Raw genomic sequence first — 13,784 nt, forward strand, 5'->3', positions numbered from 1 at the left:
AAAAAAAAAAAATGAAAGATCTTGGATTGTGAATCAATTTTAGCAAATAATAGACCAAAATCGCATATTGATATATATACAGGACAAAAAAAATTGAGTGTATATAATTATCTATCTATATACCTATAAAAGTGTAGACGATGGAAAATTTTTCAAATTGTAAACGGGTGTCAAAAAAAATGTTGTAAACGGGCGTGAAAAAATAAAGTTCAGTTGTATTTATATTTTAGTTTGTATATAGCAAAATAAGTCATCTTCATGGTCTTGAATGTTTGAGCTAATTTTTTTAAAAAAAATCACTATTAAATTTATTTAATATTAATATTAATTATTTTTCTCATTTTAATAATGTTCTTGAATTTTAATTTAAATTCTAATTAAATTAATTATGTTATTTATTGAGTTCATTTTAATAATTTTCTTGGACTTTAATATAAATTCTAAATTAAATTAATTATGTTATTTATTGTGCTATTTCACTATCATTTGAATAAACTTAATGGATTATTAAAAATAATAATAATGTAATTCAATTTAAAAAAAACTTCAAAAAAATTATATATATGAAAGACCCATGATAAATAAAATAAATTGAATGATTAATTATTTTAATTTCTCTNTAATAATAATAATAATAATAATAATATATGAGTCAAGGGTGGAGAGCTCACGGGGATCGGAGTGTGTGGATTAATGTATGATGTTCTAGAACATGCAAAGTTTACTGACTCGATCGGTAGTCTAAATAAATCACAAAACAAAGAAGATTTAATGAAACAACGTAAGCGATGAAGTCAGATCTCTTGGTTCACAAGCAACTGACTCATTGAGCTCAAAATACATACATAAGGAAGAATACTTTTTCGTTCACACACCAAACTAGCTAGGGGAAAAATAATAATAATAATAATAATTATTATTATAATAATTATTATATAATATCTGTCTCCTAATTACTGCCAAAAATGAAAAAGTTTACGTAACCAATTTTGGTCATCACATATAATATACATACACCGTGCATGAATCCTCGCGCAATTAAATGAAGCTCTATGATAGCATGAAATCACTTCTTAGAGTCATGAAAACCAGCTTAATTAATTTTGTTTAATATGAAATTAGTGATTTTTACTCAGGGAGATAAAAACAAATTAAATGTGATTTTATATATGTAAAAAAAAACCAATATAACAATATTTTTGGATTATTGATATAGATAAATCCCATCACTTTTTAGGAAAAAATACAAATTTGGCCTTTGTATATTTGTCTTCTATAATTTTGGTCATCTATGTTATCAAAGTTCGATCTTATGTACGTTATCTTTGTTTTTCTGTAATTTTAGTCATCTTTTCGACGTGACACTCGTGTAATTCCAATGTGACGAACATGAAACTGATATATGAATGTCATAGCAACAAATTCGTAAAACAAGACTAAATTTTTCAAAATGGAAAGATACAAAGACTAAAATTTGAATAATATAAATAATCAAAATCATAAAAACCAAATATATATACAAACCAAAAAATTGTGTTTGGTCTTCGATTATTAAAGTCGTACGTAAATACAAACCAAAATTGTGATTTTTCGGTCTTCGATTATTAAAGTCGTAAACTAAACCGGTATTGTTTTACTCTCGAGTACTACTCTTGACTCGTAGCGTGGTTTATATATATATATGTATACATTTGCTATTTGATACACATTGCATCCACGTATCAAGATCATGGCGTCCATCAGGGATCATTTTTCTTCTTTTTTTTTTCTTCCACAATTTGTAATCATTTTAATTATTTGTATTTGTTATTTTGAAGTTTCATTTTTTTGTTTGTGGTGATCACTTTGATGTTTAGCTAACATTATGTTTATATGTATATATAGAATAAGTGTCCCGTAAGACACTGCCATATAAATGCTAATAAAAAAAACTTAAAATTACAAACACAAATAACCAAATTGGCAAAAAAAAAAAATGAAAGATCTTGGATTGTGAATCAATTTTAGCAAATAATAGACCAAAATCGCATATTGATATATATACAGGACAAAAAAAATTGAGTGTATATAATTATCTATCTATATACCTATAAAAGTGTAGACGATGGAAAATTTTTCAAATTGTAAACGGGTGTCAAAAAAAATGTTGTAAACGGGCGTGAAAAAATAAAGTTCAGTTGTATTTATATTTTAGTTTGTATATAGCAAAATAAGTCATCTTCATGGTCTTGAATGTTTGAGCTAATTTTTTTAAAAAAAATCACTATTAAATTTATTTAATATTAATATTAATTATTTTTCTCATTTTAATAATGTTCTTGAATTTTAATTTAAATTCTAATTAAATTAATTATGTTATTTATTGAGTTCATTTTAATAATTTTCTTGGACTTTAATATAAATTCTAAATTAAATTAATTATGTTATTTATTGTGCTATTTCACTATCATTTGAATAAACTTAATGGATTATTAAAAATAATAATAATGTAATTCAATTTAAAAAAAACTTCAAAAAAATTATATATATGAAAGACCCATGATAAATAAAATAAATTGAATGATTAATTATTTTAATTTCTCTCATTGATTCTGTTTTATTTAAGTCTCCCCATAATTATATATTATCAAATAATACTTAATTAATTATAATGTCATGACAATTTATTTGCAATCGTAGAGTTATTCCCATACATATATAATGACAATTATATTGACAAAATGATAATCAAACATTAACTAAACAAATTCAATAAACAATTAATTTGAACAAAAAAATAAAATATATTTTGTGCTTGTTCACTTCTGTTATTTTTCTTTAATAAATTGACTTCGTTACTAAAAAGATTTCGGTATGTGTGGTTGAATATGATTATCTTATATAACATTGTTTGTTTTTTTATTGTTCAAATGTAGACAAATAGTGGTCGATGTGAATTGTTATTGAATTATATAAATATGTGCACATTTGACTTGAAAGAATGTAAATAGAATAATTTTGTGCAAATATTTATTTAACCAATATGTGAATTAATTGGTTTATAATAAAATGATTATAAGTTAATTATGAGAATATATGCATTAAATTTTTTTTAGGAGAGTATATACATTAAGTTTTTTATTTTTGATTATTTGCTACTGTTAATATCAATGTGAGTGAAGTGAATTGATTTGTAATGATTTAGATAATATTAAATTTACATTCGTCTATAAACTTGTCATTGTATTGTATGTGTTTACTATTTAATTTATGTTATTTATTTATTTTATATTTGTTACTATTAAATTTATATTTTCATTTCATTATAATATAACTATTGTTCTTGAAAAATTAAATATATTAATACTTATTTTTATTAACTTTAGTTATACAGTAGTAAAAATACCAAATCTATATAAATCGAGAAACTTTTAGGGATATATATTTAATATTTGAATATCATAATACACATATGGAAATTGTATTTTTTTTATTAACTTTATTTTTCTAACAAAATTTATTCTTAGGTTAATGAATCAATGATCATGAATGTCAAATTAAATGCTAATATGAATCACAATTTAAAATCTATAACCATTAATTCCCCATTTTATTTCTTTGAAACTTACAAAGACTCCACCTTATTGCAATTGTTCTTTGGAGTATTTGTAAATTGCTAAGGACTTAAGATTGAAAATTTTGATATTTTTTTGAAATTGTATTTGGGATCATAGTTTTGACCTCCAGTTTTTCTCAAAGAATTGCACATGGATAAGTGCAAAAAGAAGATAAAACAATTCATTTAATTTACTTGTTTGGTTGTTGTTTTCTTTTTACTTTTCAAGTGTTAAATCATCAATTTTTTTCTTCATTGTACTTACTATTTATCTCTAGGATATATATTTAGTGAAATGTTGTAATGATAGTAGATAATTGAGGTCAAACTATAAATTTGAATTGACACATGTTGTATTATTTATATATTCTGCATCTCATTTAATCTCCATCTAAATTGTTTTTTTTTTTGTTACTTTCTCTAATGTATAGTGTATTAATCAATAAACATTTTTTGAGTTTTGTTTCAATCCATATTGTTACATATGTGTTTTGTTTATTATTATTTACTAACAATACAAGTTTTTTAGATTAAATTTTTAACTTTCTATATATTTATTTTAATTCATATTAGATATAATTAGTTTCGACGTGCATCGCACCTACTTCATGTTAGTATAAAAAATATACTAAGCAAAATGATAAAGTGGTTTGTTCGATGCATCATTACTTTATAAAGGATTCTTATTATATATATCAAGCACCAATCTTTAAATTAATAAGCTTTTGTCCAACATTCTCACTTTTGTCAACTATTATCGTATCTCACAACCAGAACTCAAAAGTTGCTTCTTTAATGAAACATCAGAATCTAATTTCTATGCAAATTTGAATTGCAAGCTGAAAATGATTGTGTAACAATATACTTGAACATGGTACAAATGAAATGATAACATCAAAATGTCATCAGTTAGGTACTCTCACTGAAATGTTCACAGGAAAATAAATCAAGTAAAGAAGCACTTTACTGGTAGCACGAAGAACTCAGCCGAAGCTGGTCCATACACGGTTGCGAAGATTTTTCACATCATCTCCAGATCTACTGATCATCTGTCTTTTAGTTGCCGCTGAATATTAAAAGAAGCGAGGTGTTCGAATTAATAATATCATGGCTTACAAAAATTTAAACACAACAAAGCACCTATGAGTTTGTGACCAAAGGTTGCGCATGGATTTATAGATTTGATTTGGGATTTCAGGAATAAATTTCAAATGTCACCAATTTTGAGTGTATCTGAAATCTACAGCAATTAATATTGAAATTATTTATATCTTGATATAAAATTGATTTGAAATTCACTTGAATTTTGACAATCCAAACAATTCAACGAATCTGAAATCGTAAATTTGAATCCATCATTTTAAATACATCAATCCAAGCAACGGAATTACACTTTGAAAACAATGAAGAGAAGCAAAAGATCTACAGTATAGAAATTTGACAACAAAATATAACTTACAGTTTAGTGATTAATTGAGTCTATTTTCATCCAAAATAAGACAAATGTCCATATAAAAAATTTAAAATGATTCATTTTGTAGAATGGAAAAATTGCAAGTTCTGAGTTGGGAGAGACGAAAAGCACAAGAGGAGAACTTACTCTGGGCCCACGATTGGTTGCTTGGGGCTGTCTATTGGATATGTGGTCTGTTTCTTGTATCATCTCAGAACTGCTAAGCTTATGAAAAGTCTCAAGAGCTTTTGTAACAAATGGGCGAACTATATTTGCTTCCATAGCAGATAAATTTTTAAGCTGCAAAATTTCAAGGTTCACAGTCAGGATCAGAGGGAAAGCATAAAACTACATTAAACCATAATATCTCCATGTGATATAACACCCCAGTCCCTTGCCATCTGCACAAAATTGATTAGCAAATTGACATTCATGTTTCCAATCACAATTCATCTCATGTAAAAAAAGAGCAAGGACAAAGAAGCATATTGCATGTATAAATGAGGTTTCCACCTAACTACCACCTCTAAGCAAAAGGCTCGCCGAATCTTCACAAGGTAAGGAAATTGGCTTGAATTGAGAAACAAAGTTCCCATATGAAGTGAGTATGCTAAATATAGACGAGGGAACAGCTAGCAAAAGCAACAATTGTCTTCTTGTGGTATATAACAATCAATGATTCAAAATACAGAAAATGCTAATGCAGGAAAAAAGCTACAAACTAAATTTCTTGTGGAAAATCAACCACATTCATTTCTGACACAAGGTTGTTTTAGTGGTTTTCTCTAAGGACAATTTATACACCATGATAAAATTTTCAAATGCAAAATTTATCTGAAAAAATAAATTCCCCCCAGGCATCATCAACTTCCATATCAGAAGTAAATCTGCATTGCCCCATATTCCAAGCAGTTGAGCAGTAATAAAAGTAATATCACACAGTTCATACCCTTAGTGCATATGTACGTTCCTTCGAAATTATTTCCAAGCCAGTCCCAATTTTGTGAAACCGAACGTCCTTAATGTCCTCAATAAGAGACCTAACCTACATATACATTGAACTCCAGTTTACAGAAACTATTACCAACAAATGGAAGGTATGAACAACCAGTCAACTTTACTTACCATATACACGTCAGGAATATCTTCCCGAGCACTGTATTCAAGAAAAAAAAACATGACAAAAATAGCCATAAACATATACTAGAAATGCTCAAAAGACAATCTACTTACTGATCAAAAAGAAGCCTTGATATTTCTACATAATGAAATGGTAAAGGCTGAAACTTCTCAGAATCTCGCTCTGCTTCCAGCACTTGTGTCAACTTTTCTAATGAAAAAGGGATAACGTAATATTAAATTTACTCCTGAAACTTCACCTTAGTCCTCAGATATTTAGAAAAATTAAACCCGAAAAGACAACCTTTACTGTGAATCAAGATACCAAAGAACAATTAAACACAAAATGCCTATTAACAGAAAAGAAATTTCTGCACCTAAATCATAATTCGAAGTTATAATAGATTTACACAAAACATTAACAGTGTTCCCTTGAGAAGCCTTGAAAGCAAAAGGAATTATTAGAACTTGCATTAGTTCCTCAGTGCTATGTTTGATTCCAATGTAATATCAAAAAAGATGGAAACAGTGCATCGATGTCTAATGCAATGTAACTTATATGCCTTTCCAAATTGAAAAGGTACATTTGCATATTTTGGCATCCACTATCATGTGTCATCGCATATTTCTCATGGCTCATGTTGTCCCACACAAAGATCTGTTCTCCCAAGTCAAACCGGTTCCTTTTGTTGCTGTCTTATTCTAGGAGGTTTTAACTAACATCACATAGAAGTGGTAGTTTAAATACAAAATTCCACAATCTCAGGTGATTGGGATATGTTGCGGTGCGCCGGTGTCATATACTGATGGTTTGATTAGACTGTTTTGACGTAATAGCTTTTACTGGAGATACGTGTTCTCCACAATTTCCAAGCTCATTAGAACAGAATGTCTACTTATTTTGGTTTTTAATGCATTAATGCCTCAGTTTTTCTAGTTTCCCTGAAATGTTAAACACGCAGACTGCACAGAACTAAGTAAATAGAAAGTCTCCCAACCATGCATACACGGAAAGAAATATTTATTATCCCATACAAATGGTTAAGCAGCAAGTAAAATCATAAGAAAATGAGGATTGCATAATGTACATATTTACAGAAGGGGGAAAAGGTGCAATCAAGTTTGTAAAGAAAAATTAAAAGCTGAAGTAAAATTGCCATTTAGACAAATTCCACAAAAATAGTTTACTATCAGATGCTGCAACTCACCTACAGACATCCATTCAGGAGTCCGAATTGTGCACTTGCCTCTCTTCCTCAAGGAAACGGCAAGCCAAAGCGGAACTTCAGTTGGTATTTGCGGTCTAAAAGGACCAAAATCCCCCTGTCAATTGCCAGGGGAAAAAAGTGTAAAGACTGGATCACGAGCAAAAATGAAATTTTTTTATGCGAATTCACTAATGGAATCATACATACAGAGATGAAATTAAGTGGTTCCATCCTCATATTAGGCACAATCTCTATCATTTCATCCTCCGCAAGAAATTCCATCTGCGGAACCGTATAATTACCGAAAAAAATTCAAAATTGATGCATCAACAACAAAAAAATTCAGCAAAAAACGTGAGAGAAACAGAGTATACCTCTGCCGCCGAGAAGGCGGAGGCATGGGGCCCCGATACGCCGGCCATTTTCCTTGATCTGAGCAGATTTAGTGGTCAGTTTGGAAGTAGAACTGCAGGTAGTGTGTGAGTTGACAGCCGTAGGCGGGAATGTATACTTGATTCGCCTAAAATATAACAAATTTTTTACATTTATCTTTTTTAAAAAAATAAAATAATCATTTAAATACACATAAAAATAAAATAAATATTTTCATACCATCATTGGTTAAAATTAAATAAAAAATTTCTTCATAATAATTGTTCAATATTTTTTCCTTTATATTTTTTATTTAAAATTTTTAAAAGTTATTTTTTATAGTTTGATTAAAGTTATAAATATTTTTTTATAACTAGATCAATCTCACAAATAAATATTAGTTAAATATCAAATAGATACGACCCACCACACAAAAATTTAAAAAAAACACCACTTAACTCATGCAACCCACAAAAACAAAAGGAGAAAGGCATAACAAGCGGAAAAAATATAAAATAAAAAGAACCCTCGTGGAATGTTGGAAGAAGAATTGCTTTATGGTTTTACTNATTTATAATGATAATTTTTTTAGAATTTGAGTTAAAAGTTACATGAAACAAAAATATATAATAAACTAATACAACATCTTTTGCGCGCAACGAATTCATTGATTTAAGTTTATCTGGTTGCCGGTAATGAAAATTTATTCAACATATAACATATCTTTCAATTTCATACAATTCAAAAGCATATCCATACAAGTTTGATGAATTTCCCGGCTGCTCTCCTGTGAATAGGAGTTGTACTCTAGAATTCTTCTAATGAAACAATTTCCAGTGTCATTCATTACAACAAAGAATGACAGACTGTACAGTACACATCTCAAAGTGATGGTGCAACCAAATAAAACTCCCAAAAACATGATGGGTTTCATTCAAATCACCGTTTTGCACTTCTCTTAATAACCTTTTAAACTTGTAAATACAGATGAATTTGCCTCCACTTCTTCCCAATTCAAGCAATGGGCGAGGCCGAAGGCCTCGGATAAGAAGCAGCCTTTCTACTACTATCTTTAGTACTCGTTCTGCCTTGCTTCTCAACTTCTTCGTTCCTCACGATTCCGGTGTCTTGAAGTTGTTCCAACACGTGTACTACTTCGACCATTTTCGGCCTGTACTTTGGTTCTGTAGCCAAGCATTTGATAGCAAGAGTTGTAGCCTTCAACGCCACGCTTGGTGTGTATTGACCTTGTATACGGGCGTCCATAACTTGGAGTACTCTTCTTTTGCTAGCAAGATAAGGTTTTGCCCATTCGATAAGATTGTGTTCTCCATGGGGTCGGTTCTTGTCTAGCACACGTCGACCAGTTAACATCTCAAGTAGGACGACCCCAAAACTGTATACGTCACTTCTTGCAGTTAAATGACCTTCAAAGAAGAAAGGAACAACACATCAGTCAAGAAAGTGGAAAGAATTGAATTTTTACAATCGCATGGATCATTCTAACTCTGAGCAGACCTCTTCAAATTTGGAAAATTGGAATTTGTGGGAGGTCAAGTTCCTGAATGTAGAAAACAGAAGCGATAAGAGGGGCGGGGGAAGGGGGTATGGGGCATCCAGAGATTATGATAGTGATTACTAAGCAAGTTCAAGAATGAAAAAAATTTGTCCTCAACGTCTGGTGGCTGCTCTTAGAACAGGCATCTGCATTGATTGCCTGATTTTGGGACTACAAGATTTGTTATTTCGTTGCCAACAGCCATATCTTGCCTTAATGTTAATGTACGCCAAACGATCAGGCAAGGATATTGATGACGAGTAAATTTCAAGAAGTATTAATGAAGCAAATCTATCAAAATTCCAAGAGAAATGAGATGCCTTACGGCTAAAGGACCCACGTTTTGAAATGATCTTCCTACCGAATGAATGCATTTAAGTTTCACATATTTCTGCACTTGGATTGAATATTTTGTGAGTATTCAAATTATGCAATATAATCTTGACTACATGATTATATTTGTTTGGGTAATTTAAGGTAATTACCTGTGGCCATATACTCTGGAGCTGCATAGCCATAAGTGCCCATCACTCTTGTAGATACATGGCTTTTACCATCTTTAGGCCCATCCTTGGCCAACCCGAAATCAGAAAGTTTCGCGTTGTAGTTCTATACATCCAAAAGCAAAAAAGCATAAAACCGGGAAAATCTTATTTTTTTATAAAGTGCTGAATTGTTAATCCATGTACCGTATCAAGCAAGATATTTGAGGTTTTGAAATCTCGATATATAACTTTGGCTTCAGGGCTGTGAAGATATGCAAGACCTTTTGCGGCACCAAGTGCCACCTTCATTCGGACGTTCCAAGATAAAGGCTGGAAGTAAGATGTCCCTATTGAAATTCATTCAACGATTATAAGTTATCGTGACAAATAAAACTTTATCTGCATAATATGGCTAACTGTTTACATGAGATCAACAAAATGTCAACATACTCCTGAAAAGATGATTTTCCAAGCTGCCACGAGGCATAAACTCGTAAACCAAAAGTCTGTGCTCCTCCTCTAAACAATAACCGATCAATTTCACTAGATGAGGATGGTATAGCTGCCCCAGATAATTGATTTCAGTCTGTATTCAAATAGGGATAAACATAAGCATTCACTTTACTTTTATCATAACAAAAGTATGGAATGCAAAAGGTGGCATGAAACACGACTACAATTGATAGTGAGAATGGAGCGATTATTAATACATCAAAAGTTATAGCTGATGGTGTGATGCAACTCAAATATTTTGAATTGTGTAATAACCCAAAAGCTGCATTTCATTTGCTGTGCTAAATAAGTTAGCTACTTCACAATAGAAACAATTGTTGCTCTCAACAACTCGCATTCCAACAATTGCTCAAATTTCCAACTCATGTAACTCAAGCAAGCCATTCTTGCTCACATACCAATTGTAAGACCGACAATTGACGGTTGTATTGGTTGTAACACGGATGATCACCGCTATCTGTACAACCGAGCACGCATGCCATAATTGTATAAGTTAAGCTTTTACTACAATGATATATGTTAGGTTTTATAGGTTGTAACAGTCACGCGCTATTCACACTCCTTGTACAGTATTTCAAGGCAACACTGTGGTGTTCTTCAACATGATTTAGCCTACTGGCTTAGTATAGCTGTCCAACACAACATGGAAACGTTAAACTTGCAAAGTCATCATACTCACCAACCATTCCTTGTGACCTTGGAGACCCTCTTGATTCAATCGCTTTGCGGCGATAACCATTCCAGTCCCGGGCTTCGCAGCTTTAAATGTACTTTCGTCGATCCACCCTTTGAAGACACATCCAAAACCACCTTCTCCTAAAACACTGTCAGGCCGGAAGTTTCTTGTGGCAATTCTGAGGTCGTTAAAGCTGAAGGTCTTCAGTTTCGATGATTCCAAGATTTCATTCTCGCTCCGAGGGGTCAAAGGAACAGAGAAAGACGAACGTCTGCTGCTTGTGTCTCTCCCATCAATGCCTACATACCTTGAACTTGGTCCTGTGATAACAGTACCCAAAACTCCACCGGATTAATAAAGTTCAGTTTTTTAACATCTTGGTGAGGCAAAGACATGCCATTTATAAATAGAATTCAAGATCTGATAGCTAAAAAAAAGTGAAGTAGAAAGGGAAATTTTAGCATATACTTTCGGATTCCTTTTCAAGATTGCATCTAGGAAAATTAGCTCACACGCACGCGCTCGCACACAAAATGAGAGTATTATCTTTATCATGATATTTAATCCTAAAATCGGATTATGTTGAAAATACACAGCAAATTTGACACAAATAATAGACCAAATCTGTCAGAAAAGCATAGCTACATACGTGTACACGCAGGGGGGAAAATGAAACGATCATAAAGAAACGATGCTATTATACTTCAACTTCACCATGCAAACACAGAGGAGAGCTCCATCTCCAAAGAAACTTGGAAGCCAAAACCGACCATTAAAATCTACAAATTTAATGCTTTTAACAAAAAGCTTTAGTTTGGCCCCAAAAAAACATTCGTCCCAACCTCAAGTTTAGGTTCTTGGTTTCTCCGACCCAACCTGAACTTGACCCCAAAAGAAACTCAAACAAACACAAAATCACCACTAGACTATAATTGACAAAGATTCAATATTTATCAAGAAAAACAAAATTGAGGTAACACAGGCTTTGAAAAACAGAACCTACTAACCATCTCTCCGAGGACTATCAGCCCTTATTCGAACACTGCAGCAAGAACCCATTAATCAAACACCCCCAGAACTCCTTTTTTGAGCTGCCCCTTTAATCTTTCCTCACAAAAACAATAACGGGTCAAAGAAAAAAGGGACTGAAAATTCACTTTAGCAACATTTGTATCACACCACACCCAAAAAACGCAAGCGAAATTAGGCCAAAAGGTCAATCTCGAAGGTGTAAACACGAGTGCACTATAAATATATTTGATATCTATCCGTGAAAAAAAAAATGTTGAATTCTTTTACGTGTGCTGGGTTGGCATCACGAGAAGCTAGAGCTACAATATTTTAATTCACAGATATAATAATCTCTGGAAAGGCCAAAAGGGTTGACATTTCGTATAGAGCTAAACAACTTGCTTCAGATACAGACACGAGAATTATAGATACATAAATGTTCTGTATGTATGCATTTAACGCGTGGGGTTGGAGGCTGGGGCGTAGTAAATGAAGGGGAAAGGAAGAGTCTTTATCTTCTTTTGTCACAAAAAGTCTGCATTTTTCGGGTTGCATGTATTTTCAGCCATTGGTTGAGTATTAGAGCTGGTCAACTGGTTTGAATGCTATCCCGTTTGATTTGACCCTTTCAGTTAGCTTTGAAATCTTTTAAAAGAAATTGGAATTTTTAGTTCAAATGTGTTGTTTTAATTAGTGAAATTTGTTAAAAAGTATATATACGAGATGTTTTAATTGTCTTAAAATTATATTTAAGAATAAATTTTTATCAATACTTAATATTTATTTAATGTGAAAATAAACATAAATATGTTGAAATTTATAGGTGAATACCCTTATTTTTAACTTGAAATTTGTGATGGTCACATATCTAAATTTTGGGTGTCCAATTTATTAGCATTGTAGATTGAGGTCCAACCATCAAATTCCAAGATTCTCGTTTGAGGGATCCTTTTAACAGGTCTCCAAGTTCGAATCTTATAAAATCATTTTCTACTCGAGTTTATTTAGGTTTATTTGATAAGTGATTTGCAGACTATTGCATGTATCCCGAATTTACTAGATCCACGTATGAAATTAATCACAACGAATTCTTTGTCGTTAAGAAGGAAAAGATGAAGTATGGATTAGATTTTGGTACGGGGTTTGAATGTAAATTTCAATATGAATTGAGTTAGATCAATTAAAATCTAAAAAGAAAGACAAAAGATAGAAAAATATGTGATGGTGGATAATACTTTTCCTAGAAAAATAATAATGATGATAATTTATTACCTAGTGCTTGTTATAATTATGAAAATAATTTATAATTCCCATCTTACAAAAGTTAGATACAATATTATTGCTCGTGCCATATTTATTAAAATTTTGCAATAAATATTTGTATTTCAATTTATTGACGCGTACGTGTAAAAATTTATCTAGAACTTTCAAATCTGTAAGTCGGTTTTCACTTTATCATTTCCATTTAAATAGCACGGTCTTGTAAAAGATTATTTTACGCTACATCTGACGTATTTCTCCTCTTATGATGTGTTCAAATGTTAGTCTTTAGATCATTAATATATATGTCAACTTTCATAAAAATGTGTGGGACTCGCATGATCTAATGATATTTAAATAGAGGGATAAATACTCTCGGTATAATATCGACTTACCAATTTTGTACAAGCAATTAATTAATGTTTGATATCTAATCAAAGTACATAAAATTTGGTAGTGATTAATTAGTGAGGACAAGAAGGCAAATCTAGATCCACGCAATCAATTACGGAGAGCTTCCATAAAAAACATGAG

The 13,784-nt window shown here is 31.1% G+C and overlaps 2 protein-coding genes across 4 annotated transcripts; both read right to left on the reverse strand.

Annotated features, from left to right (window-relative positions):
* Positions 1-4,324: 4,324 nt before the first annotated feature.
* LOC140982494 (DNA replication complex GINS protein PSF2) lies at positions 4,325-7,886 on the reverse strand. Its single transcript, XM_073449029.1, has 8 exons — positions 7,750-7,886; positions 7,583-7,657; positions 7,376-7,490; positions 6,282-6,378; positions 6,174-6,204; positions 5,998-6,093; positions 5,196-5,348; positions 4,325-4,661 (listed from the first exon to the last, which is right to left on the reverse strand). Exons 1-8 carry the CDS (start codon positions 7,795-7,797, stop codon positions 4,641-4,643), a joined length of 636 nt encoding a protein of 211 aa, XP_073305130.1. The 5' UTR covers positions 7,798-7,886; the 3' UTR covers positions 4,325-4,640.
* Positions 7,887-8,449: 563 nt separating this feature from the next.
* LOC140982620 (receptor-like cytoplasmic kinase 176) lies at positions 8,450-12,324 on the reverse strand. 3 transcript variants are annotated; one of them, XM_073449210.1, is made up of 7 exons: positions 11,987-12,321; positions 10,983-11,299; positions 10,241-10,376; positions 9,995-10,137; positions 9,791-9,914; positions 9,266-9,308; positions 8,974-9,174 (listed from the first exon to the last, which is right to left on the reverse strand). In XM_073449210.1, exons 1-6 carry the CDS (start codon positions 12,036-12,038, stop codon positions 9,301-9,303), a joined length of 780 nt encoding a protein of 259 aa, XP_073305311.1. In that variant the 5' UTR covers positions 12,039-12,321; the 3' UTR covers positions 8,974-9,174; positions 9,266-9,300. The 3 variants fall into 3 exon arrangements, with proteins under 3 accessions (XP_073305309.1, XP_073305311.1, XP_073305310.1); XM_073449208.1 differs by lacking the exon at positions 9,266-9,308 and having other exon boundaries at positions 8,450-9,174; positions 11,987-12,324; XM_073449209.1 differs by lacking the exons at positions 8,974-9,174; positions 9,266-9,308 and adding an exon at positions 9,318-9,696.
* Positions 12,325-13,784: the final 1,460 nt, after the last annotated feature.

Source organism: Primulina huaijiensis, chromosome 8, assembly GCF_012295235.1.
Source record: "Primulina huaijiensis isolate GDHJ02 chromosome 8, ASM1229523v2, whole genome shotgun sequence".
Taxonomy (NCBI): domain Eukaryota; kingdom Viridiplantae; phylum Streptophyta; class Magnoliopsida; order Lamiales; family Gesneriaceae; genus Primulina; species Primulina huaijiensis.

What these genes read in the sequence shown, in the direction of transcription:
- LOC140982494 (XM_073449029.1), bottom strand. Translation starts at nt 7,797, where the DNA reads ATGGCCGGCGTATCGGGGCCCCATGCCTCCGCCTTCTCGGCGGCAGAG. An exon ending in CCGCCTTCTCGGCGGCAGAG is followed by an intron (nt 7,658 to 7,749) that starts GTATACTCTGTT and finishes ACGGTTCCGCAG; the next exon opens with ATGGAATTTCTTGCGGAGGA. An exon ending in TCCTGAATGGATGTCTGTAG is followed by an intron (nt 6,379 to 7,375) that starts GTGAGTTGCAGC and finishes CTTTTTCATTAG; the next exon opens with AAAAGTTGACACAAGTGCTG.
- LOC140982620 (XM_073449208.1), bottom strand. Translation starts at nt 12,038, where the DNA reads ATGGGTTCTTGCTGCAGTGTTCGAATAAGGGCTGATAGTCCTCGGAGA. An exon ending in GGAAAATCATCTTTTCAGGA is followed by an intron (nt 10,138 to 10,240) that starts GTATGTTGACAT and finishes GAATTTCAATAG; the next exon opens with GGACATCTTACTTCCAGCCT. An exon ending in CAAATATCTTGCTTGATACG is followed by an intron (nt 9,915 to 9,994) that starts GTACATGGATTA and finishes TTGGATGTATAG; the next exon opens with AACTACAACGCGAAACTTTC.